We start from the raw sequence: 26,585 nt of genomic DNA on the forward strand, positions 1-26,585 counted from the left end.
CCCTCCGGCGCGCCAGGGGAAGACGGGTGGCGGCGGGATCCGGAAGTGAGGGCCGCGCGCGCCTGACGTGATGACGTCAGTTGGTTGACCCCGAGAGAGGGTTAGGAGTGAGGGCGGCCTCGGGCTCAAGCGGGCGGTGAGTATCGGGCCGTAGCGCTGGGGCGGCGGCGGATAGTGGAGGCCTCAGACCCAGCTTATGTTGCTTCCTGGGAGTAACAGGTCTCTGGGCCCCTGCACTGGGGGCACAGGCAGGGAGGGTCCCGGGCAGTTGCCAGGGTTGCCAGGTGTCTGGTTTTTGACCAGAAAGCCCAGCTGAGAAGAGACCTGGTGGTTCTGGTCAGCTCTGCTGACTGGGCCATTAAAAGTCCCATTGGTGCAGGGCTGGCAGCAGGGCCATTTCTCGGTATATGCAGAATACGCAGTTGTCTAGGGCACCAAATTGCCCCAAATTTCATGGTGCCCTAGACAGCTACGTGCTGCATATGTGGCAGCAGAAGTTCCAGCAGCCAGACCTATCCCCCTGCTGCCCCTCACCCCCCTGGGCTGCACCCAGTGCAAGGGACAAGGCTGTCCTAGCGGGGTGTGGGGCCCGGAACAACTCCCTCCACCTTGCCTCTTAGTCTTCCCTCCCCACCCCCCCGTTCCGCCTCTTCCCCCATCAACCCATACTCACCAGTAGCGGCAGGAAGCAGAGCAACTTGGCCCCAGCTCTCCACTCTGCCAGCTCCCAGATGTGTTGCTCCACTTCTTGCTGCCAGTGAGTGCGGGGGGTGGTCCTTCCCCCTCCCCCAAGTGACACGGCTGGGGTGGGGGGAGTGGAGCAGAGCAGGCTGCGGCCAGATTGTTCTGTTTCCTGCTGTCCATGCCAGGCCCCCTGCTAATCCCTGGGTCATTCTAGGCCTGTGGAGCCCCCCAAAGTGGCCCCCCACAGCTTCTGCCTCTCTGGCCCTGCAGGCCTTGAGCATAGCCCAGACCCTCGGGTGGTGGTGGTGGTGGGGGGAATAAGTGCTCGGACTGTGTAGGGCACCATAATTGGTAGGGATGGCCCTGGCTGGCAGGCTCCCTACCTGGCTCTGTGCAGCTCCCGGAAGTGGCGACATGTCCATCTGGTTGCTAGGTGGAGGGACAGCCATGGCCTGAGCGCTGGCTCTGCAGCTCCCATTGGCTGGGGACCATGGTCAATGGGAGATGCGGGGGTGCTGCCTGTAGGTGGAGGCAGCGTGCAACGCACAGAGCTCCCTGGCTGCCCTTATGCCCAGGAGCCGAGGAACATGTTGCTGCTTCTGGGGAGTCTCCTAAGGTAAGTGCTGCCTGCCCACAGCCTGCACCTTGAACCCCCTACTGCATTCCAAACCCCTGCCCCAGCCCTGGGCCCCCTCATGCACCCAAACTCCCTCCGAGAGCCCACACCCTATATGCTAACCCCCTACCCTGTCCCGGAGCCTGAGCCCCTTCCCGTGTCCCACCCCTGAGCCTCCTCCCATGCCCATATCCTGCATCCCCTCCCACACCCCAGCCCTGAGCCCTCTCCCACGCCCAGAATCCCTCCTGGAACTTGCACCCCACACCCCCTCCCACACTTCAGCCCAGAGCCCCGTCTCACACCCAAACTCCCTCCTGGAGCCTGTGCCCCCTAATGCACCTTTGCCCCAGCCCTGAGCCCCCCTCTCGAGCCTGCACCCTCTCCTGTCCCCCAACACCCTGCCCCAGCCCTAAGCCCCCTCCAGCACTCTAAATCTCTCATTTCTGGCCCCACCCTGGAACGCCCCCCTAGCCCAGAGCCCATGCCCCCTCCCACACTCTGAGCCCCTTGCCCCTGGCATGGAGCCCTCTTCTGCACCCCAAACCTCTCATCCCTGGTCCCACCACCCTGCCCCAGCCCAGAGCCCCCTCCTGCACTCTGAACCCCTCATTTCTGGCCCTACCCTGGAGCCTGCACTCCCAGCCAGAGCCCTCGCCCCCTCCCACACCCCAACCCCCTGCCCCAGCTCAGTGAAAATGAGTGGGGGAGGGAGGAGGAGATGGAGTGAGTTGGGGGCAGGACCTTGGAGAAGGGGTGGGGCGCAGGGGCAGGACAAGGGTGTTCAAATGTGTGCAATTAGAAAGTTGGTAACCCTACTTCACTGGGAGGTGAGGGGCAGGTTGGGGGAAGGAGGCCCTGCATGGGAGGGGGGCCAAGAGGAGTAGTGAGGGGTAACTGCTGAAACCCCATTCTTATTCATGTGGTCAAAAATACAGGCAAGTGCTTGCATCTGAAAAATGCGAATGGGGAGCAAACCCCCAGCTGCTGGTGAGATGCCAATGCAGCCCTCAAGGGCACTTACATCACAGCACTCTGTGCCTTACACCTATAAATCTGAACATCATACTGGATACACAGCTGTGCTTTTTATAGAAAAATCCTTATAAATCCAAAACTAGAACGTCTTTTAAATCTAATGCTTTTCTCCTGCTTTGCCCATTTAAATATTCATCAAAAGAGAGTCCATTTATTCAGGTATCCTGGCACTGAATAGTTCAGTCACCTGTAATGGCAACATGTGCATAGACTCCTCTTAAAGCCTGTCTTCTGTAAATGAATCAGTTGAATAGTTACCAACAAATCTGCTCAACTGTTGAAGTGTGAACATAAAATACAGGTTGCACTTAAAAGATCAAATAAAAATTATTTATCCTGTTTAAAAAAAATGAACAGTGCCCAAAATATTTGGATCTGTATCCTTAAAGCTAAGCTTTACAGCATCTCTAAAATCCTTAACACCTACTGTTAGAGACCTTGTCGGTGTGTTGGTTATCCCTTGCATCATCTGCTATAGACTCCTCACCAGACTTCACCTTGTTCACCTCCAGTCTGTATAAAATGCTACTGTGAAAATTACACTTCTTTCATTGCTCTGATTGTGTCACTTCCCTGTTCACTGTCCTTTTCTCACATTCTGCATCAAGTTCAAGCTTATTTTCTTCAAGTCCCAGCACAGCAACTTGCTTTTCCTTGTATTCCCTCTCTTTTAAACTTCCATTTACTCAGAAAACTCTTCCTCTCTCCTTATGTGCCAAGCTACTTCCCTTTGTTTTCTGATTCTTCCTTAAAATGTCTTCTTTGAAGCCTTCTATTGGTTATTCTACTTTTGGATTTTTAATCAGTGCCTCTTTGAGACTATGTATTGAGTCAAAGCTGATTTATTTGTCTGATTTAGATTATAATCTATGGAGCCAGGGCTGCATTCTTTGTGCAGTGCCAAGTGCACTGGCATCACATCAGGGAAGGTTTTGCACAACCTTCCTACCTTATTTTTCCTTTCTTCTCATTATTTTTTGAGCATTCTATTAGTCCTTTTGACCTGAGCAATTAGTCAAAGATTTGGGGTCTTGCAGATTATTACAGATAGGAGGAGAAATTGATGATGGAGCCAGGTAACTTGGATGAAGCTCTGTTTGTTACAAAAAATATACAAAATCTGTTTCCTTTAACAAAGAATCAAATGACAGGAGACAGTGTCCTTGCTCACTGGTATAAGCTTCTTTCACCAGCTTGAAGAGGCTTAAGTCAATTGTAACAATTCACATTTACTATGATGTGAAGCTTTGAGGCTCACGATACGTTGCTCCTGTCAGTGTATACAAAAGTGAAATAGCTGAGAGTACCGCAGAAAGACCTATGGACTTTCTAAGCCAGGGGTTCTCAAACGGGGGTTGTGACCCCTCAGGGGGTTGCAAGCTGTCAGCCTCCACTACCAAATCCTGCTTTGCCTCCAGCATTTATAATAATGTTCAATATAAAAAAGTGTTTTTAATTTATAAAAGGGGTCACACTCAGAGGCTTGCTGTGTGAAGGGGGTCACCAGTACAAAAGTTTGAGGACCACGGTTCTAGGTGCTTTCCAATGCTATTCTAATGGTAGTGTAGGGATGCTTCAGGTTCTTATATATTCTTATATTCTCCTTGTATATCATAAAATGAAAAGAAGCCCAGCAGATCTGGCAGATTATCTTCTACACTTAAGAATGTAGAAACGGCCATATTGGATCAGACAAATGGTCCATCTAGCCCAGTATCCTGTCTTCCAACATTGGCCAATGCCAGGTGCTTCAGAGGAAATGAACAGAACATGTAATCATCAAGTGATCCATCCCCTGTCGCCCATTCCCAGCTTGTGGCAAACAGAGGTTAGGGACACTTCAGAGCATGGTTTGCATCCCTGCCCATCCTGGCTAATTGCCATTGATGCACCTGTTCTCCATGAATTTATCTAGCTTTTTTTAACCCTGTAATAGTCTTGGCCTTCACAACATCCTATGGCAAAGAGTTCCACAGGTTGACTGTGTTGTGTGAAGAAATACTTCCTTCGTTTGTTTTACACCTGCTGCCCATTAATTTCATTTGTTGATGCCTAGTTCTTGTGTTATGAGGAGTAAATAACACTTCCTTATTTACTTTCTCCATACCAGTCATGATTTTATAAACCTCTATTACATCACTCTTAGTTTCTTTTCCAAGCTGAAAAGTCCCAGTCTTATTAATCTCTACTCATATGGAAGCCGTTCCATATCCCTAATAATTTTTGTTACCCTTTTCTGAACCTTTTCCAATTCCAATATCTGTTTTGAGATAGGGCTACCAGATCTACATGCAATATTCAAGATACAGATGTGCCATGGATTTATATAGAGGCAATGTGATATTTTCTGTCTTATTATCTATCCCTTTCCTAATGATTCCCAACTCTGTTAGCTTTCTTGACTGCTGCTGCACATAGAGTGGATGTTTTCAGAGAACTACCCACAATGACTCCAAGATCATAGAAGATTAGGGTTGGAAGAGACCTCAGGAGGTTATCTAGTCCAACCCCCTGCTCAAAGCAGGACCAACCCCAACTAAATCATCCCAGTCAGGGCTTTGTCAAGCCAGGCCTTAAAAACCTCTAAAGATGGAGATAGCACCACCTCCCTAGGTAACCCATTCCAGTGCTTCACCACCTCCTAGTGAAATAGTTGTTCCTAATATCCAATCTAGACTTCCCCCACTGCAAATTGAGACCATTGCGCCTTGTTCTGTGATGTCACCACTAAGAACAGCCTAGTTCCATCCTCTTTGGAACCCCCCTTCAGGTAGTTGAAGGCTGCTATCAAATCCCCCCTCACTCGTCTCTTCTGCAGATTAAATCACCCCAGTTCCCTCAGCCTTTCCTCATAAGTCCTGTGGCCCAGCCCACTAATCATTTTTCTTGCCCTCCGCTGGACTCTCTCTAATTTGTCCACATCCTTTCTGTAGTAGGGGGCCCAAAACTGGACACAGTAATCCAGATGATTTATTTGGGGATTGGTCCTGTTTTGAATAGGAGGTTGGACTAGATGACCTCCTGAGGTCCCTTCCAACCCTGATATTCAGTTTATGCTCCTTTCTGTTTTCCTCAATAGGATTTAACTTCCACTTTTTAAAGGATGCCTTTTTGCCTCTCACTGGTTCTTTTTTTTTTTAATAGCCCCAGTGGCACTTTTAGGCAAGCGGTTCAGATCCTGTGCTCCACTTAGGACTAAATCAAGAATTGCCTCTCATCTTGTGGGTTCCAGGACTGCTCCAAGAAAGGTGTCATTTTAGATGTCAAGAAACTTTATCTCTGCATCCCCTCCTGAGGTGACATGTACCCAGTCAACATGGGGACAGTTAAAATCCCCTATTGTTGTTGTTTATTTTTATAGCCTCTCTAATCTCCCTGAGCATTTTGCAGTCACTATCACCATCCTGGTCAGGTGGTTGGTAGTATCTTCCATCATTGTCCATTCCATGTCTTTGAAATAATGTTTTCTGAAAGTGAGTGCTGCATTTCATAGCATGCATCCCAGAATGTCCAAAGCTTGGTTATTGGACTTGATATTCCAACAGTCTCTATGTGCTCCTCTTTAGTTGCCAGAGTGTCCTGGATCCAAGATGAATGGATTAACTATTACCTATATAAATGTTCCCTGTAGTTCTGAGGAGATCATTGGGAGAGGTTTCTTAAACTTAAGCTTTTGTAACTTGGAGCATTTACAAAACACTTATTCATTATTACATATTGTCACTTGTTCTGCTCTGATCTGTATCAGTGATACTCGAACCTCCATGGTTCAGGAGCCAAATTAGCAATCAGCATTACCCAAAAGAGCCACCGTAGTGTGAATTCATTGTTTCATTTACTATTTTGAATATATAGATATATTTTCTCACAACTAAATGACACAGTATTATTATTTTATCAACTGCAATTGGTTAATAACATAGTAAAAGTGCATCCTGATTGGTTGTTAATTAAATCACACGATGCTTTGATATCATGTGCTGCAAAGAGGTGCAGGAGAGCTGCTTGTGCTCCTGATCCTTAGTTTGAGTATCAGTGATCTATATGTTTTTTTTGGTTTTTTAAATCAGGGCCTGTGAAATGTATTTTGTGTTCCACAGTACTACTAGAGCAAACAGAAAATGCTGTGAGGAAGGTATGGGATGGTCCATAAAAATATCACAAATCATACTGGACAACAAAAGGTATGCAGCATATCATTTCACTTTTTTTCAGGCTTTTCAGTTTTGATTACTTCATTTCAGCTTTTTAGCCCTAGGTAGTCAACCAGATGAATGCAAGTAAACTATCCTTTTGAGCAAGAACCATTGTTGATCCACAGAACAATACTGAAGGTTAACTTTAGGTGATAATAAAACTGAGGTCCTGTACAGTAACTCCTCACTTAAAGTCGTCCAGGCTAACATTGTTTTGTTGTTACGTTGCTGATCAATTAGAGAACATGCTTGTTTAAAGTTGTGCAAAGGGCAAAAGACATATCTGGCTTCAAGACTAAGCTTGATAAGTTTATGGAGGGGATGGTGTAATGGGATAGCCTAATTTTGGCAATTAATTTGTCTTTGACTACTAGCGGTAAATATGCCTAATGGCTTGTGATGGGATGTTAGATGGGATGGGATCTGAGTTACTACAGAGAATTCTTTCCTGGGTGTCTGGCTGGTGAGTCTTGCCCACATGCTCAGGGTTTAGCTGATCGCCATATTTGGGGTCAGGAAGGAATTTCCTCCAGGGCAGATTGGCAGAAGCCCTGGGGGTTTTTTGCCTTCCTCTGCAGCGCAGGGCATGGGTCACTTGCTGGAAGGTTCTCTGTACCTTGAAGTCTTTAAACCATGATTTGAGTACTTCAGTGGCTCAGACACAGGTTTGATACAGGAGTGAGTGGGTGAGATTCTGTGGCCTGCATTGTGCAGGAGGTCAGACTAGATGATCATAATTGTCCCTTCTGACCTTAAAGTCTAAGATTCTATGATCTACTTAAAAAGGCAATGTACTTAGAGTGAAGTCAGCATACTTAAAGGGGCAATACACATCTCTCTCTCTCTCACATACACAAGGTGTGTCTGTCTCTGTCTGCCATGCTGTCTCCCCTTCCACCATTTGTGCTGCCTTATAGAGTGTGAGGCTACATTAACAACGTGTTAACCTTTGAGGGCTCAGCCGAGTGTTAGTTCATCATTCAGCACTAAGGCATTCCCTGGGAAATATTCCACCCTCTGACTTGACCACCTCAACCAAGCTTCACAATCATCATTGCTGTGTATAGTATTAAATTGTTTGTTTAAAACTTATTGTGTGTGTGTATATAGATAGATAGTGAGTGAGTGACAGGGTCAGGCCAGATGGCTACAGGAGAGTGTTAGCAGGAAGATATATTAGTCTCAGATTAAGTAGATCCTTTTTCCTGGGTAAGGTAACAGGGGCAGTTCCAGAACAAGCAGGAACTTGCTGGAACCAACTAAGGCAGGCAGGCTAATTAGGACACCTGGAGCCAATTAAGAAGAAACTGCTAGAATCAGTTAGGACAGGCTGGCTAATCAGGGCACCTGAGTTAAAAAGGACATCACTTCAGTTTATAGTGTGCATGCGAGGAGCTGGGAGCAAGAGGCACTGGGAGCTGAGAGTGAGAAGACCTATTGCTGGAAGACTGAGGAGTACAAGCATTATCAGACACCAGGAGAAAGGTCCTGTGGTGAGGATAAAGAAGGTGTTGGGAGGAGGCCATGGGGAAGTAGCCCAGGGAGTTGTAGCTGTACCAGGAGGCACCCTAGACAGCTCCAGTCCACAGGGCCCTGGGCTGGAACCCAGAGTAGAGGGCAGGCCCGGGTTCCCCACAAACCTCCCAACTTCTGATCAGACACAGGAGGAATTAACCTGGACTGTGACTTCTACCGGAAAGGAAGGTCTCTGGGCTGTTTCCTGACCCACATGGTGAATCTCTGAGGCGAGCAAATCTACCAATAAGCGCAGGACCCACCAAGGTAGAGGAGGAACTTTGTCACAATATGTATGTGTATATATATGTAGTCTTTTGTCTGGTGAAGAAAATTTCCTTGGGACCTAACCCCCCCCCCCCCCATTTACATTAATTCTTATGGGGAAATTGGATTCACTTAACATGGTTTTGCTTAAAGTTGCATTTTTCAGGAACATAACTACAACGTTAAGTGAGGAGTTACTGTACTAGTAGCAACTTTTAAAGGACATGTGGATGCAATGCTTTGAAACCTTGACTAATGGAAGACACAAGTTTGTGAACACAAAGCAACAATTGTGATACTTTTGCCAACTGTGTACACAATTATAACGTTAGGATACAGATGCAAAAAGAAATATTCTGTTAGCAAATACTCAAATGTTGAAGGTGCCATGAGCAATATTAGCTTAATTTTGATTATGTACTTGTGATTTCTTTGAAAAATGTGTTTCAGGTAAACTGGAAAGGCTTTACTTAACGTTAAGTATCAGAGGGGTAGCCATGTTAGTCTGGATCTGTAAAAAGCTACAGAGTCCTGTGACACCTTATAGACTAACAGAAGTATTGGAGCATAAGCTTTTGTGGGTGAATACCCACTACGACGACATGGATATTCACCCACACAAGCTTAAGCTCCAATACTTCTGTTAGTCTATAAGGTGCCACAGGACTCTTTGTCCCTTAGAACGTTGTTTGGCAGCCGCCAGCTTTGTCCACTGTTTGCAAGAAGAGCAGCCCCTTGGAACTAGCTGGTGGGGTCTTGGAACCAGGGTGGACTGGCAGCCCTACTATCAGCCCCACTCCCCTAAGTTCCCTGTGCAGCAGCCACCCAGCAGGCTATCAATTGCCGGGCAGTTCAGCTATCCCTCCTCCCGCTGTTGTGTGCTGCTCCTGCCTGCCCGCTGCCTCGGAGCCGCTCCCAAGAGCTTCCTGCTTGCTGTGCGGTGGGCGGGGGGAGAGCAGAGGAGGGGAAGAGAGGTGTTAATATCAGGGTGTCTCTCCCCCCCCCCCCCAATCAGTCTCCTGCCCCTTGCTCCTTTACTCCATCTTCACAGAACAGGGGAGGGACATGACCGGGCTCAGGACCGAGGGAGCTTGCTGGCTGCAGCTGCTGTCTCAACTTGCTTATCTACTTAAAAAGGTAGTGTACTTAGAGTGGGGGTCAGCATACTTAAAGGGCAATGCATATCTCTCTCTCATACAAGGTGTGTGTGTGTCTGTCTGTCTCTCTGCCATGGTGTCTCCCCTTCCTCCATTCGTGCTGCCTTGTAGAGTGTGAGGCTACATTAACAACAGTGTGTTAACCCTTGAAGGCTCAGCCATGTGCTAGTTCATCATTTACCAGTAAGACATTCCCTGGGAAATATTCCACCCTCTGACTTGACCACCTCAACCAAGCTTCACAATCATCATTGCTGTGTACAGTATTAAATTGTTTAAAAGTTATACTGTGTATATGTAAAAGCAGCAGAGAGTCCTGTGGCACCTTATAGATTGACAGACATTTTGGAGCATATGTGTGTGTGTATATATAATATATATTAAAAAAACAAAAAATCTTTTTGTCTGGTGAAAATATTTTTCCTGGAACCTAATTCCCCCTGTTTACATTAATTCTTATGGGGAAATTGGATTCGCTTAAGATCATTTTGCTTAAAATTGCATTTTTCAGGAACATAACTACAACATTAAGTAAAGAGTTACTGTATTTAAAATTTCACGGTGTTGTAATCATAACAGTCCCAAAACCAGAAGGCGGTTGGGGGGAGGGAGTAGGTGTCGCAAGACTATTGTAGGGGGATCATGGGATTGCCACCCTTACTTCTGCCGTGCTGCTGGCAGGAGCGTTGTCTTCAGAGCTGGGCAGCCAAAGAGGAAGGCTGTTGCCTGGGCACCCATCTCTAAAGCCGCCAGCAGCAGCAGCAAAGAAGTGAGGGTTGCAGGGTATTGGGGGATGAGTTACCATAGATCTGGTTCCGGCAGTTTCCCTCCCCCATGGCGGGCTGACAGCTGGAGCTGCAGCGTCTCCACACTGAGGGGTGACAGCTGGAGCTGCAGCCTCCCCTGGGTGGTGTGTGTGTGACAACTAGAGCTGCAGCCTCTGGGAAAGGAAGGAGGGTGTAACAGCTGGAGCTGTGGAGCTTCCTGCAGCTGGGGAGAATCCCAGAGGTGCATCTGACCTTCTTTGGGAGCGGCCCTGGAGGGGAAGAAGTTGTTTCAATCCCTAGTGGGGACTAGCATCTGAAGCCCTGCGCAGGATAGGAGCTGCTGGCTAGGGTCCATATTTCACAGAGGAGATCATATTTCACAGTCCGTTAATCATTTTTCTCAGCTATAAATTTGGTTGGGCCCTAGTAATAGTTAATTTAGATCCCATCATTTTGTATGTGTAGTTGGGATTGTTTTCCACTTTGCATTACTTTTGCATTTATCAACATTGAATTTCATCTGCCATTTAATTAAAGGAATCACCCTGGTAGAAATGCCAATACCTTCCCTGTCCTTGAACTGATGGCTGGGGAAATAGGGCCAATGGGCTTGTCTTCTCACCTGCGTGTTAAGCATGCTCCCTATCCCACAAGTGGTGTTGCAAGGGGCATATCTTTGTAGGGGAAAAGGGGTGTGTTGGGAAAGGTATTTTTCACCCTAGCTAGTGGATGCATGTAAATTTTCAAGCCCTGCATACATTTTTCCCCCCCTATTTTGGAATTTTATAATAGAGCATTCAGGATTTGTTCAAAACTTTGCAGTTCATTTCCAAGCATTTTGTGTAACATGGATTGCTGATGTAGTCTTAGTCATTTCAGAATGGTAAATGCCATTGAGAAGGTTTTCTAGTTTACTCTGCAAATCTGGAATCTTGGCGATGATGAACAGAAATAGCTGATTAAGCACACATTTTGATAGCTCAAGCCTTTTTCTACATTATTCAGCAAACATTTAAAACTCTGTTTTAAATTGTATTCTTGATAGTACCAAGTAAGAAATGTGGTTTTTGTTTTGACTGCAGGTACTGATGTTGCATTAACCTCCTTCTTTTGCTTGGAATCAAAATGTCAAAGAAATCTGAGGCTCCTCTTTCCTTGACTGACTGTCTTTGCCAAATCTGCATGGACATTTTTGTGGAGCCAGTGACCCTGCCATGCAACCACACACTCTGTAACTCTTGTTTCCAGTTGACAGTAGAGAAGGCAAGTCTGTACTGTCCTTTTTGCCGCCGGTGGGTCTCTTCTTGGGCACGATATAATGCCCGCAAAAATACTCTTATCAATTGGGAACTGTGGGAAAGGATTCAAAAGAATTACCCAGAAGAATGCCAGCGCAGAGTTAATGGACAGGATCTGGAAGAGAACAGTAAGTAAAAGTCATTTGTCTTGTATCTGTTTGTGCTGTAGGAAAGTAATTGGTATTACTGAGCTTGGATGTCATGAAGTGAGATCATAAAGTAATTGCTGGCGCAGCTAAATTATTGAATCATCTGGGAAATTAAAGGTAATTTGCAAAGGAAAGAAATGTGCTTGTGCCCTTTTTTATGTAAATATAAAGAAGGCAAGCTACATGTATGTTTGTTTTTTCAAAAGTGCACATTTGTTTTTCTGTTTTGTGTTTTACACAAAAAATGGGCCTCTTGTCTATGCAAGGAAAATTACCAGTAATGGTAATAGAGGAGCCTGTAAATGGTGGTTCAGTCTTTTTATTTGATCACCAGTGTAGTGTGAATTACATGGCTTGGGTATTTTTAACCCTGTCTACATTTTACTGACCCCAGGTTCCAGTTTTCTTAGAGTAGGCACAGCCTGGGAGACTGCTGGATAGACTACTGTCATGGCGGGGAGTTGGGCAGGTCAATGGGCAGTCCCAAGTGGTGGTCAGAGTTAACACAAGGGATTGCTGGAAGATCTAGTGTACCTTCCCACTGTACCAGGGGGAAGGTACAGTGAGGAGGGTGCTGGGGTCAGGGCGAGGCAGCCAGATGAGGTCAGGTGGGGCAAGGCAAGATCACGGGGGTCTGAGTAGCAACTAGCAGGCAATGGCTTCTTGCTCAGACAAGGCCAAAAGGGAGGCAGTAAGTTTATATATAGTCACCAACCAATCAGGGTCAAGATCCTGTGGCCAGTCAGGAAGCAGGTCTTGGAACCCTGGAAGCTGGCCCACCAAGTCTGTGAATTCCCATGTAATCTAATGTGTCAGTGTGGCATGATGGCCTAGGCTGCTTCCCAAAAACAGTGGGTATCTGTTCGAGCCCAGGGTTCTGACAACTACTAGGATTGACCTCACAATCACAAGGAAGTGAAAAATGGTTAACTGAGAGTTAGAGTGATTTTTATTTAGGCCAGGTCTACACTACATACCTATAGCGGAATAACTATGTTGCTCAGGGGCGTCAAAAATCCATGCCCCTGAGCAACTTAGGTATATCGACCGACAACATAGCTACCTCCCTTGGGGAGCTCTCTTGTCAGTGTAGGAGCATCTTCACTTTAGCACTACAGCAGCACAGCTGCACCGGTGTAGCATTTTAAGTGTAACTTGCCCTTAGACTGTTTAAAACTTAGTTGTTTTGACGCCTAATTAAGTAAAATATTTAGGAGAAAAGGTTAATATCAATGATTTAACTCTCCTCCATCCACACCAATCCTTTCTATTATGATCAATATGTGTTGGAGAACCATGATGAATTCTTTAGTCAAACCAGGGAAGACCAAACTTGACATACCTTAGAAATATCAGGAAAAATAAGGTGAAAAAAATTCTTTAGACACCATCATCAGGATTCTCAGCCTTGGGTGTTAACCCTCCAACTTCACATTCAATTTAGAAGTTCCAACCAAATAGTTTTGGAGGGCTGCACGCTTTCAGTGACATCAGTTGATTTTATTTACTCCTGAGGTTTCCTCAGGATTTTCAATGAATTATTTCAGTGTCTTTGCTCTTCTGTATTTAAATATCAGCAGACAGACTTGTTGCTCAGGGGATTGTGATGGGAAGTATCTTCTATGTGCAAGCTGGGCTCTGCCAGGTCCAGTGGACCCCAGTGGCAGCCAGCTGCACTGCAGACCATTTTTGTGGGTGAAAAGAAATTCTGGACACACAACATTAATTTCTGCAGAACTCTGCATTGCGCAGTGGCGCAGAATTCCCCCAGGGGTAAGGTCCTGTAGCTTCTGGCACAAAGCGATCTACAGGGGAAAGGTCTGGACTGGAGTAAGAGCTGACCAGGAGGGCAGGGGCCTCACTCCCTTCTCTCCCACCCCGAGAAGAGGAAACAACTGGACACTGATAGTGAACTGGGAAGCCCCAGATGATCATAGAAGATTAGGGTTGGAAGAGACCTCAGGAGGTAATCTAGTCCAATCCCCTGCTCAAAGAACAGGAGATGTAGGAAGTGGCCCAGTGGAGGCTGGTCTAGTGTATTAGCTAAGAGGGTCTGAGACTCCCTCCTCACCACTTTCCCATTGGAAGGGGAGGGCCTTGGTACCACTTCCTTCCGCTGGTGGCTGACTGAGAGAACCCAGGAAGCACAGGGGGATGATGGACTGTAACTTGACAACCAGGCCCTCAGACTGCCTGACAAGGGAATCCCAAAACTGTTGAACTGCAGCCTGCCCACTAGGCCCGCTGGCCCCAAGTAAAGCCTGCAACAGGAACACCAATTGTCTCTTGGTATTAAATTGGCTTTCCTGGCTATGTGTGACTGTTTTATACAGATTTTTTTTATTCATGTGAAAACATCATGACTATCACAACTTTCTGGAGAAACCCTGTGGAATTTTCTGGTTGTCATACGCTGATATCAAAGGGTTTTTTGCCACAAGAGGATCTGCAGATATATATCCTAACCTGAGTAGCCTTATGTGAGTGATCTCTGAATCAGAGAGAGATGAAACAAATTTGTTTCAGCTTAGGGTATGGGATACTTGTCATGGTTCACGGTGAACTGTACCTTTGGTCGCTATCACTGAGCTTCCATGGGCAACCCTTCCAAGTGAGAGGCTTGCTCTTAGGCTGGAATCCTGCATGCAAGTCATTCCATTGTTAAACCAGGTCTCCAGGTCAGAGCGTCCCTGTTTACGAACTATGCTGCTCTAGCAGGGTCATCTAGGTTTTCACTGCTGCTAAAGACTTCTCTTCAAGACTAGTGACAAATAGGTAAATGGAGCGATTCAAATCAGCTTCTTCAAAACAAAGTGTTTATCCAAAGGAACAAAGTAAACAGAGTGAAAATGTTAAAATAAGAAAAGGCCTATAGGCATATTGTCTTACCTAAACTACTGCTGCTGCAAAACTGTCTTCTCCCCTCTGCCTTTAGCCCCCGCCTTCTGCCCTGCCTCCTCCCCTTCCTAACTGCCTCTTCCCTACCCCTAACTGCCCCCTAACTTCTGCCCCTGCCTCCCCTACTCCTAATTCGCCCTCCTGCCCTACCCTTAAATCCCCATCTCCCCTATCTGTTACCCACCTGCCTCCGCCCCCGCCCCCACTAATAACTCTCCCTTCTGCACCCACCACAGCATCCCTTCTACCTGCCACTGACCATTATACCCACATCTGCCTTTTGCCTCTGCTTTTAACCTGCATCCTCCCACCTTTTTCATAGAATCACAGAATATCAGGGTTGGAAGAGACCTCAGGAGGTCATCTAGTCCAACCCCCTGCTCAAAGCAGGACCAAACCCAACTAAATCATCCCAGCCAACACCCCCTAGCTTCCTTATTTCACTCTTGGCTCCCCCTGACTCCCATCTCTGACCCTCCTTCCTCTCTGACTCCCCTCCCATCCCACGGGCCCTCTCCCCAATTTAGAGCTCCTAGAAAGGGATGGTCCCCTCTCCCCCTGGGCTCACCCAGTCCCCCAACTCTTTCCCATCTTTCTTCCCCAGCCTGTTGCCAGAGGAAGAGTGGTCAAGACAGGACCCAGCAGGCTTGAGCCAATCTCTTCCAAGTAGCTGGCCAGGACACTGGGCAGTGCCTTGTGCTTCCTGGCAGGGAGAAAGGGCTTCTGCAGAGCAGGGCATCAGAGCCTGGGATCTGCCAGTGAAGCGCTGAGCCTGGGCAAGTAGGACCAGCTGCGGTCGGAGGACATTCACGGTGCCCCCATGAAGTGGTAGTGCTGGGGCCCATTCTCCCAGCAGCATTCTCTCTGTAGACTGTCTCTTCTCCTTGAAATGCCCCCCTCCTGCCATAGGGAGCAGCACCTGCTGCTGTTGCTCTCCCTGCCATTCCTAGCCCTGCTACTGGCCACTCAGGGAGAAGTAAGGGGGCAAAACACAGCTGCCCTGCTGCCTTTGAATAAATCAGAAGTGGGATAGCCTCACAAGGTAGTACGGCCGACTCCCCAAGCCCTCCTGTAATCAAGCACTGCTTGTGCTCCCAGTTGCTTACACACACTCCGTGACTGTGGGTATTCTGAGCTTCCAGTTTAACTCCTTCAAAGACAACATGGCTGGAAACAAGCTTAGCAAAGGAATTTCTTAGCCACAGTAACTTTTAGTCTTAAAACACTTGAGCATTACATATCTTTGAAAATAACAAAGTAATGAGATGCACTTGCCCCTAGTCTGAGTTTACCCCTTCATGTGAGTCCATGGTTCATCAGCATTTCAGGCTGGGCAGAGTCCCTCCTGCCACCTCTCCTGTAAGTCCTCCATATGTGTTGTCAGCCCCTTGCACGGAGCAAAACCCAGCTCTTCAATAAGGCCTCTGTCTCTGTGCCATGTGCTCAAATTCAGAAACTCCAGATCCGACTCTCATGTTTGGGCCCCTCCCTCTGTGTAGAGACCATTGTTCCATAGTGTTTGTTCTGAGTCAGTGGCCCCAGATTGCTTAGTGATGGTCTTTCAACAAGATATTATACACCTTTCTCAAATTAGGGCAGCTGTCTGGAATGCAGTACAGCAGGATTCTATACAACATATAGTTCGTAATTTTGATATTGTCATATCCCACTCTGTCTCTTTTCTCTAGCTGAGCCAAAGGCCATGTCTACACTATAGATCTTATAGCAGCACAGTAGTAAGGTCTCCTGTGTAGCTGCTGTATGCCAGCATAATTAAACTACCCCAAACAAGCGGCGGGAGCTGTCAGCAGGAGATGCTCTCGCACTGACATAGCACTGTTCACACTGACACTTATGTTGGTCAAGAGTGTTGTGTGGTTTTTTTCTTTTTTTCACACCCCTGCCCGACAAAAGTTTTGCGAATAAAAGTATTAGTGTAGAGAGAGCCAAATTTGAAAATATATTGTGATGGTAGAGCAAGGGTCGGCAACCTTTCAGAAGCGGTGTTCCGAGTCTTCATTTATTTACTCTAATTTAAGGTTTTGCGTGCCAGTAATACATTAATGTTTTTAGAAGGTCTCTTTCTATAAGTCTATAATATATAACTAAACTATTGTTGTATGTAAAGTAAATAAGGTTTTTTTAAGAAGCTTCATTTAAAATTAAATTAAAATGCAGAGCCCCCAAGACCGGCGGCCAGGACCCAGGCAACATGAGTGCCACTGAAAATCAGCTTGTGTGCCGCCTTCGGCATGTGTGCCATAGGTTGCCTACCCCTGTGGTAGAGTATCCTTGAAACATTTGTATTTACCTTACGCGGTTGAAAGGGCCTGGTTTCTCTTTCTTTTTAAATAAAGATCAAATTGGTTTGTTTGCGCAGGAGCCTATAATGTTATCACTGTTTGATCTAGTGAGAATGTTTTATTAAATGGGACATCTCTTAAGCTACTTAATCAAGAGTGGTACCTTTAAATAATAATAATGGTATCTTTAAAAAAGGAAATTACGGGACTCTTACTTTTGGAAAGTAAGTAGCTCAAGAAATGTCCCATTTAATAAAAAAAGTAACAATACACACTAGATCAAGCAGTAATAAAATTATAGGCACATGCTATAAACTTGCTGCACTGATAAAACCTGCACATTATTGTTTGCAAAATAAGGACAGTACTGAGTGCTCTGAGAACCTTCAGAGCCTGATATCCCAGAAGTTTCAAACAAGTAATCAGGGCATCATATCCTTCATCAAGAAGGAGGGAGACATGCTTAATTTTGCTTCTTTGAAAATAATATTCTTACAGGAATCTCACTTGTCCATTCACTGCCATCAGAGTTTGAGTGGCTTTATTTGTACAGCTGTGAATTGATAAATTTCTTCCATTTGTTTGAAAAAGAAACTGACATTTGAGGACGCCAGTGAACTGTATCACTGCCAGTCCAGGATGGGAATGTTCCCTCTGATATGTGAGGGTGAAGCCCTGCAACACATTGGCTTTGAGAGTTCTATCCTGTCAAAAATGTTTACACCCAAGAGTGAGAATCCTGTTAAAGAGCTTCAGAGCAACACACATTTCAGGCTGTCTTTATATACACCTCTACCTCGATATAACACTGTCCTCGGGAGCCAAAAAATCTTACCACGTTATAGGTGAAACCACATTATATCAAACTTGCTTTGATCCACCGGAGTGCGCAGCCCCACCCCCCAGAGCACTGCTTTACCGCGTTATATCCGAAGTTGTGTTATATCGAGGTAGAGGTGTACTATAAAGAACAAAAGAGAGCACAGACTTTTTCTTTTTTTTTCCTTTGAAGGTCAGCTTGTAAGATCTTTACATTTCTTGTGGCACTATCCTACAGTGTAAGGAAGCCTGGTCATTTTCCTCATAGAGGGTGAAGGAAGCTGGAAGTGATTGAGAGATTCATTTGCTTTCTCAACGAATTGGAACATACTGTATGTTCCCACTAGGTGGACACAATTGAGCTAAGGTGCAGTATTGGATATGGTTGTGTTCTGCATGTTTTAGGTTTAAGTTAAACTAGGATAATATGAAATTGTAATGGGCTGTGGTATGAAAATAATCTATAAAAATCTGAGCTATTTAAAGTGATCATTTTGTTTTCCCCACACTCCCCTTCTTTTTTGATGTGGATTAGTTTGTATATCCCAACCACTGCATCAGCTAAGCAAGCCTGGGGAACTGAGACAGGAATATGAGGCAGAGATTAGCAAGGTAAGTCTAGAAAATCCTGTTTAAAGTAGTGACTGCCTTGAGTATGGATTTATTTGAATCTTGTATGTAAAGAATGACTCCAGTGTTTGACTATTTAATTAGAATAACTTTTTCCTCTTTGTTTTAAAATAGAAAGTAAGTTTAGTGCTGTAATGGAAAATTGAGGAGGAAAGAGCTACAAGAATGGTTTGAGGTTTGGTAACACACCTTACAGTGAGAGACTCGAGTTCAGTTTTTCTTATTAAAGAGAAGGTTAGGAGGTGACTTGATCATGATGTATAAGAAGCTACCCAGGGAGAGTACATTTGATACTACTGGGCTCTTTAATCTAGCACACAAGGGCATAACAATATCAAATGTCTGGAAGTCAGAGCTATACAAATTCAAACAAGAAATAAGGTGTACAATTTTAAGTTAGTGTAGGTGACCATTGGAATAGTTTACCAGAGAATGTGACTACTTCTCAATCTTTATCTTTCAATAAAGATTGGATGTTTCTCTAAAGATATATTCTTGTTCAACCACAAATTGTTGGGCTCAGTGCAGGAATTATTTGATCACTTGCTTCTTTTTTACTCTCGACTTTAGGACCCTTCTAAATGGAATTAAACATGGTACTAATAAAGCTTATAGAGTTTTCAATTTGAACCAATGTCTGAATGCTCTTGTAGCACCTTTTCCTGATGGCTGCATTGTTTTTCATTATGGCAACAAGGAAGTTGAGCGAGCCCAGTGATCATGTGCGACCTTCCTCTTACAGTATGTGTGGAAGGAGATTATAGGGATGTCAAGGCTGGCATTAATGGAAGAATGGAGAAGGATTGTAATGGCTGGCACTTGAAAGAGATGGTGCCTAGTGGTTAGAGGGTGGTAGGGGAGCCTGGGCCCTCCCACTCCACCGGTCTTTGGCCCAGAGCCCTACAAGGGTTTGCCAGGGTCAGACACTCAAGAGCACCTTAAAATATTCTTCCCTGGGCCACTTCTACACCTCCACTCTATAGTTCAAGCTTTTCCAGTCTGTAGTCCTGGTAATGCAGAACAAACACAGTGCCTTTAGTCTGACTGTAGTGGTTTCTGCTGGCTGATCTCCCGAGAAAGAGAGTCTGGAGAGGTAATTCCTAAAGGAAGAAAAGATTTTAACCCATAACTGGAGTTCTCAGTATATTGCATCAAGAGAGCCACACTCATCCACCCTACTATGTTAGAGTTTTTTAGTGCTCTAAAGGGTTAGAAAGGAATTGAAAGAGATGAGTGCTATTCCGTCTTCCATATCCCTGCATTAAATGATTAGCTGTATGAGAGAATGAACAGCTTCAGCAGTCATTGCAATATGGATGGTTTCCAGTCTGTTGTATCAAGGGCACATGTTTTTCTCAAGGTTTTCTGTAGATACACGTAGTTGGAGAATTCTCGCTGCAGATAACCTTTTCACACTGACTGGGAGACCCTTTGCAAGTCACTGAATCTTGCAAATTAGCAAGTTTACAAATGCAGTTTTGTAAGAACCAAAAAGTAGCTCATTAGTGTACTTAATTCTTTTGATTACTGAAGCTTTAATTCTTAATAGTATCCTAGATTGCATCCTGTATATATGCTAAAATTAGTGAAGTCTTAATAGTGAAGTTTCACAGCACTCTGCTATTAAATTTTTGCTGAGAAACATGGAGTACCTTTTTGTGAATTATGGGACGTTCATATTAATGAAGTGCAAGATAGATAGGTTCTAGTGTAACACTGTGTTGTCTGCAGGTTCACTTGAAATTTAATTTGAGATCTTTAAAAAACTTCTCTTATAGGTGAAGGCAGAGAGGTGGGCACATGAACAAGAGGAGAGCAAAGCAAGTGAGGAGTACATTCAAAGGCTGTTAGCAGAGGAAGAAGCAGCGCACAGGCTGGCAGAAGAAAGGCAAAGAGAGATGAAGGAACAGCTTAAACAAGATGAAGAGCTGGCATGGGAGCTGAGTATCAATCTGGTGAGTTTGGCTCTAGGGGGTATTAGGACTGTGTGTTTCTCAAAGTGAGTGATCTTTATATCTTCCAGAGCATATGCAAAAATCCTTATGAATGTAGCGCCCCTCTCCACCTGATTACCTCCTTAATGGCAATCCGCTTACAGGTTCTGATGGACAGGTCTGGGTTCTTTTGGATTCTGCCACCCACTCAGCAGGGTGAATCTATTTTCTTTTTTTGTTATGAAATTATTTGGTGGTGCCTCCACCCCCCTCGCTCCTTCCTGGCAGGGTCACCAGGGCAGCTTGGGCGGAAAATTCTAACTACAGAGGAATCCCCACTTACTTGCCAGATAGTTGAAGACTTCCAAGAAATAACACAACACATAAAAATATATTCAACACGACAATTATATTAAACAGGCAACAAATACAACATATCAGGGTGAAACACTATTTTTAGGATCACCGGTGCCCACACTTAAAATACCCGTGACTTGATGTAACAAGTTTAAAATTAGTGTCCTGTTGGTACGCGTTCTTTGCTGGGGCCCTTGATGACCTATAAAATTCTCTGCAGTGGTTTAGCAGTGTGGCTGACTGGATTCAGTACAGCCCAAAGGACCCACAAGTGGGAGGAGGTGGTGAATCCCTCCACAGGTGTAATAAGCAGTAGGTTATAAAATCCTCAAACCCTTACTCCCTGGCTTGAGGACACAGTTCAGGGAGTAGAGGGTCCCCAAAACAAATTCCCTGACTAACTAACTAAAGACAGTGCACTCACGAACTCCATGAATGATCTTCAGGTTTGAAGATGATGCTGGACTCCTCAGCCTCTGCAGAGGGGCTGCTGTCTGCTGTCAGGGATCCTCCTCAAGCAGGAATCAGGCTGCGTTGGTCCTAGGATCTCCCCTCATCACAAAGGGGCGCAGGGCTCAAGGTGTAGGTTATACAACTACCCTAACATCCAAACTGTAGCCTCCTAGCCCAACCTCTAGTCACATACTCAGCAGGCAGCTTCCCTGGACTAGCAGAGCTGACCACATGGTGACTAGTCTCACCAGGGGAGCTGGAGATGAACCCAGCCTGGCTGGGGAAATTTCTCAGCAAATGCTACCAATTGGGAATCACCAGTGGGGAAGGAAAACCCAGCTGAGGGATCTGTGGTCGGGTCCCTAGAGGCCAGTTCGCAGGGGGAACCCTGCTTGCAGGCCTGGGACTCACCAGATCCCCACACAACCAGTCCTGCCCTGGCCCTCACTGGCTCCCGCCTCTTCAAAATGCTTCTCCCCTCTCCTCAGCTCCCTGGGAGGGGCATCTCACTTCCTATTGGTTGCCAGGCAGACTCTGAGTTTGCTTTGGCTCCTCCTCCCTGAGTGGCCAGCAGACAGAGCTCCAGGAATCTATGTAATCTCCTTGGGGGTTACATGAAGAATTTCAAAAAAATTCTTCAAATTTTAGATTGGAACCCAACATTAAATATTCAGTGCTTTAAATAACTTATTGAGCATTGAGTTTTAAAATCCAACAAAAAAGAGGAGAGAATAAAAATTTCCACTTTTAAAATACACTGTTTACCAGTAGTTGATTTAAAATCTCCTCCATAGTAACCACCTTCTTGAATACCAGGAGCTCCTCTCTTCTCCCATCATTTAAAAAACGCTTTTTTGGAGGAGGTTAATGTCTGTAGCCTGTGCTTAGGAGTGGAAAATGCAATGGCAGTGTTTGAGAGAGAGTAACTTAGAAGAATCCTAACCATTGAAAAATATATAGATGTGGGATGTACATAGCTCAGTTGTATTTGATATAACCTGCCATTTTGTGGTAATACTAATGAAAAACTCTTCTCCTGATACCACTGCCTCCAGATAAATTTAATGCATGCTGAGTGCAGTTCCCTATCTATACTTATTGTTCGCTCCAAAGAATTCATGCAAATAACTAATCCTGTTTACAGAAGCACACTTATTTTCAATTATGTCTAATTTCTGTATGTTTCCTGGCATTAAAGAACAAGTCTACCGATGAACACATGTTCAGCACTCCTTTACTTGCAAACAGTCACACGTCTGGCCCATCTCCAATTAGTTCATGCAAGACAAAAAACAAATCAAGCAACTCTGGAGACATCCAAAGGTAAGTAATCCAGCTTTCTGTCCAAGATTTGTTGGTACACTTCGACAAAATACACAGCATGTGAAAGGAGAAATAGGGTTTTTAGTTTGGAAAGAACTAAGTGTGGCTAAACTCTAAACTTAGAAAAGTACCACTGTAAAAGAGCACACTGGCATTCTGTGTTGATTCTCTCAACTACTTCCTTATCAAACTTGCTCAGGTAACAGATAAAAAGATGGATTTTGTAATTGTCAGGAGAGCAAATTCAACCTTGAATCTGAAAGTCAAGCTGTTTTTTTTCTCTGAGATGACATAGCAATAGAGATTCTGCAGTTGGAGCTCAGTTAGTAATTCTATTGATGTATGGCCAAGAATAGAATCATTCTTGTTCTCCCGTAGCTGCAATGCAAATAGTGAAAATGTCAGTAAACAGATCAGATTTGACACATTCAGATAGATCTATTGAATAACAAGTGCTGCCTTTGCATAGTTGACTCTTTCGACTGTAACCTCACTTTAAGATCACTGTGCTCTGCCTCGATATCCTATTGTAGTCTCATTGGCCTACTTAACCTGAATTTATTCTATGTTGATATATTCTTTAAATTTTATCACTGTGGCCCCTTTTGTTACTCAACTTTAGTTCTGTTCCTGGCAGATCAGTTTCTGTTAACATTTTTTCTTTTTTAAGTTCACTTTTTCAGAGAAGTGTTATTCAGTCCTTATAGACTTGTATGCCATCCAGTCTTCCAGTTAGGATCAAAGAACCTTGACCCTTTATGGTCCTCCAGCTGTGACTGGTAGCCACACTGCGTAATCTCTGTTGCCTTTTAAAGTAAATATGAACTATTTCTCATGGCTTCAAGGAGGCTTGGAAAGTATAATGCCAAACATTTGTTTCTTGTTGATGCAATAAATCACCTTCAAAATGACTATAGGTAAATGATTTTTTATTTGTAAAATAAGCTATCATTTAGTCTTTAGATTCAAGTAGTGAACTGCATTACTTTTTTGGCATACCATTTTTTTTTTTTTTAAGTAATCTATGGTAACTGGAATCTACTGAATGTTAGAGTATTTCAGCCCAGGATAATGTGGAAGATAATAGTGGGACACTCACCTACACTGATCTGAAGGTTCAGAGAAATGTGGAGGACTCTCAAACTTTAATTTGATGCTTCAAGTTTTGTCTTAATATATGCTTTTTCCCCCCCCCCTTAAGGTATCTATCTCCAAAGCCGCCTTGTGCCTCAGTACCAATGTCGCTCTCTAAAAAAGCAGAGAAACGCAGGAATAACTCCTTTTCTATGGTAATCCATGTCTCCATATTGAAGTTATATATGGCACTATTTATTAGTAACTGCAGGTTCTTTTCTTTTTGTTGAGGGTATATAGATTGGAAGTACATTTATAACCATAAAAATGAACACACTGGCATCTTAAAAAGGTAAAGGTTGTATTTAAATAGAATTTTAGAAATGGCCTTAGAAAGCATTTCATCCAATCTGTATCACTGACTAGGCAAAATATATTTTTGTTACTCTGTGAAAAATTGCAAGATCCGAATATGTATTCTGATTCTCTGATACCAAGTATTGGAGCCAGAAAATTCACTGTTGAGGTCTGCTAAGCAGGAGTAATTTCTCCTTATGTATGAGACATTTACTTTTCTGACCAAAAAAAATATTCTAACTGCAAACTCAACATGGCATCTGGAAGGCAAGCTTCTATTCTTTTTGACTTGTGCATCATCCCCAACAAGGATTATACAATGGTGACTTGGTTAATAGTTCTGTTGGTGCACAGGCCAGAAAAGAATCCAGCTTAATACCCTCTAGTTTTCGGAGCTAATGCGGCCAACAGAAATGAAACTTGCTTTTTATTTTATCAGATTTTCTATTTATATAAAAACTTATCAGAGGACAATAAACATTTCTGAACAGAAGTAAAAGTTTATGGAAGATTAACTTTTCGCCAAGCTGTATTTGATTGGTTTGTTTTCAGTTTTGCCTTATCTTTTTTGTAGGAAAATAATAGCACTGAAGATGACATCTTAATGTGGCAAGAAAAGGATAGCGAGGAAATGCCAACGCTGTCTCCACAAACTGTCTCCACTGTTCAAGACAGAAATGTTAAGGATTCATTTTTAGAATCATGTCTGACTTATTTAAATACCTCTCCTGTAGTGGGGTCTCATCCCATTGAGTGGGAAGGTCTGTCAGGAGCAAACTATCAGGTAGATAAAATTACAAATGCACTTCGCAGTGTCACAAAACAGGAAAGGCCTGATACTGGACTTTCTTCTTCCAGTGGAGAGTTAGCCAGAAGTGCCTTTGAAAACGATAACTCTACATGTACAGAAAACATAGACTCTGAAAAATGTGCAGAAACTAGCTCTTCTCTTCAGGAAGCAGTTGATTCTGTGACGTCTGGCAAATTAGAGAACAGGGATGCATCCCATAATCTCATGGAAGTGGCTGCAAACTGCTCAGTTGAAGGAAAGAAACAAAATGCCTTACAGAACAGTAAGGAGACACCAAAAAGAAAATCTCAGGAATCTCCAACTGAATCAGCAGTTGATTCATGCTTGATTGATAAAAGGAGGAAAACTTTTCCAGAAACTTATGAAGACCAAGAGGAGAAGGTAAATGATCTTAGTGTGCAAATGCATATAGATTTGGAGAAGCAGCTTTATGAGAGGCATAAGCAAGAGGAGCAAGACAGGCTCCTGGCTCTGCAACTTCAGAGAGAGATAAACAGGGAGCAAAAGACATTAAACCGAAAGAAAGGCTCTCCAGATGAGTACCTTCTGCGTCCTAAAGCATCTCCATGTCTGGAGGAATCTCCAACTGGGAGAGGTAGTAATAAGATGGCAAGTGACTTGACATCTCCCAAGAGCCAAGCTGAAATTAGTCATCGGAAACCGCGAAGAAGCTCCCACAATGAGAACTGGCAGCCTCCCAGCAAGCTCCAGATGAAATCGCCCAGTGTCAGAGGAGGAAAAGTGTTGAACTGTGTCAACAGCTGTGACTCAAAGGATATCCAATCACTGTTGACCAAGAATAAACAAAAGACAATCCTTCAGATGTTTAAGAGGTCTGTTTCAAAGTAAAAGATCAATAGAACTATGAAGGCACAGTGGGGTGGATGGGAAATAAAGCGGTATCCTTCCCTGTATCAGATAAAGCTTCTTGTAAACAGCTAGTTTTAAGTTGATTGTATTAAGGGAGGATCATTTTAGAGCATAAATGCACTCAAAATTATACAGTGCTGTTGAGCCAAGGCGCCTCTAATGCCTTCCTTTCCCCCAGACCTTATCAGTTTTAGTTAATTTCGTAACTAAATATAGAATGAATCTGTATCTTTAATTATTTGCTCACTGCAGGGCTACAGCACTACAGGCTTCCATCAGCACAGCTGCTGTGCATTATGTTGAAGGGTTGGACTCAAACCTCACCATGCTTGATTTGTGTTGGCTGATGAAGATATGACAGTTAACCACGTCTATTGTACTTTTTTCCTCTCTCAGTTCTGTAATTAGATTCCTATAGAAAATATTGGCTAAATTAGCATTACTTCTTTTTCTACATGTTGAATTTCATTAAAAGTATATAATATACAAAATCACCAGGCCACAAAGGGTGGGGTGGGGGCGGAAAAGTCAAGATAGACTATAATTTGGAGTAAATTATAATTAATGAATCAACAAGTGTGAATAAGGACTAGGTTTATTCCCAGTTCTGAGTTAGTTTATTTGTCTGGTTATAAGACTACCCTTTCTTTTTGTCATCTTTGTAGGATATCATCCCTTTATGTCAGTAACCATTTTCCTCCTGCTTTGCTTTTTTTGATACCTGTTAAATATTTTTGTTCAAATAAGCAAATAATATCAGAGCTTTATAATTAATCTGAATTGCTGTTTGTGTAGAATGCGAGAAACCTCAGGCCTGTGAGGAGAAGTTATTGCAGGCTACAAATGATAGATGAAGGGTTCTCATTTGCCCACATTGCTGCCTCCTCGTTACTTCTCTGAAACTCCCAGTTTACTATTTGTTTGCATTGTGAGGAAACAAAAATAAACAATTTTGTTTCGTTTGGACTTGCCAAATGTTAACCTAAATGTAAAAGTAATACTGATGAAGCTGTTCTGTGTATATTCACATTCTTAGTGAATGAGTATTACAATAAATGTTTGGATCCTA

General features: G+C 44.1%; 1 protein-coding gene across 6 annotated transcripts; it reads left to right on the forward strand.

Moving 5' to 3' along the window:
* On the forward strand, positions 1 to 26,585 carry RNF168 (ring finger protein 168). 6 transcript variants are annotated; one of them, XM_039489597.1, is made up of 11 exons: positions 93 to 136; positions 1,118 to 1,300; positions 6,439 to 6,522; positions 9,368 to 9,453; positions 11,323 to 11,666; positions 18,243 to 18,319; positions 20,116 to 20,292; positions 22,280 to 22,404; positions 23,606 to 23,693; positions 24,410 to 25,479; positions 25,769 to 26,585. In XM_039489597.1, the coding sequence occupies exons 5-11, from the start codon at positions 11,366 to 11,368 to the stop codon at positions 25,872 to 25,874; spliced, it is 1,944 nt and encodes a 647-aa protein (XP_039345531.1). In that variant the 5' UTR covers positions 93 to 136; positions 1,118 to 1,300; positions 6,439 to 6,522; positions 9,368 to 9,453; positions 11,323 to 11,365; the 3' UTR covers positions 25,875 to 26,585. The 6 variants fall into 6 exon arrangements, with proteins under 6 accessions (XP_039345529.1, XP_039345530.1, XP_039345527.1 ...); XM_039489595.1 differs by lacking the exon at positions 1,118 to 1,300 and having other exon boundaries at positions 1 to 136; XM_039489596.1 differs by lacking the exon at positions 1,118 to 1,300 and having other exon boundaries at positions 1 to 136; positions 9,373 to 9,453.

The sequence above is a fragment of the Mauremys reevesii genome, linkage group 9 (assembly GCF_016161935.1).
Source record: "Mauremys reevesii isolate NIE-2019 linkage group 9, ASM1616193v1, whole genome shotgun sequence".
Classification (NCBI taxonomy): Eukaryota; Metazoa; Chordata; order Testudines; family Geoemydidae; genus Mauremys; species Mauremys reevesii.

Coding starts and splice junctions, on each gene's coding strand:
- RNF168 (XM_039489595.1), top strand. CDS start 11,366: ATGTCAAAGAAATCTGAGGCTCCTCTTTCCTTGACTGACTGTCTTTGC. Junction 20,293..22,279: donor GGGAGCTGAGTATCAATCTG/GTGAGTTTGGCT, acceptor CTGGCATTAAAG/AACAAGTCTACCGATGAACA. Junction 25,480..25,768: donor ATCCTTCAGATGTTTAAGAG/GTCTGTTTCAAA, acceptor TGCTCACTGCAG/GGCTACAGCACTACAGGCTT.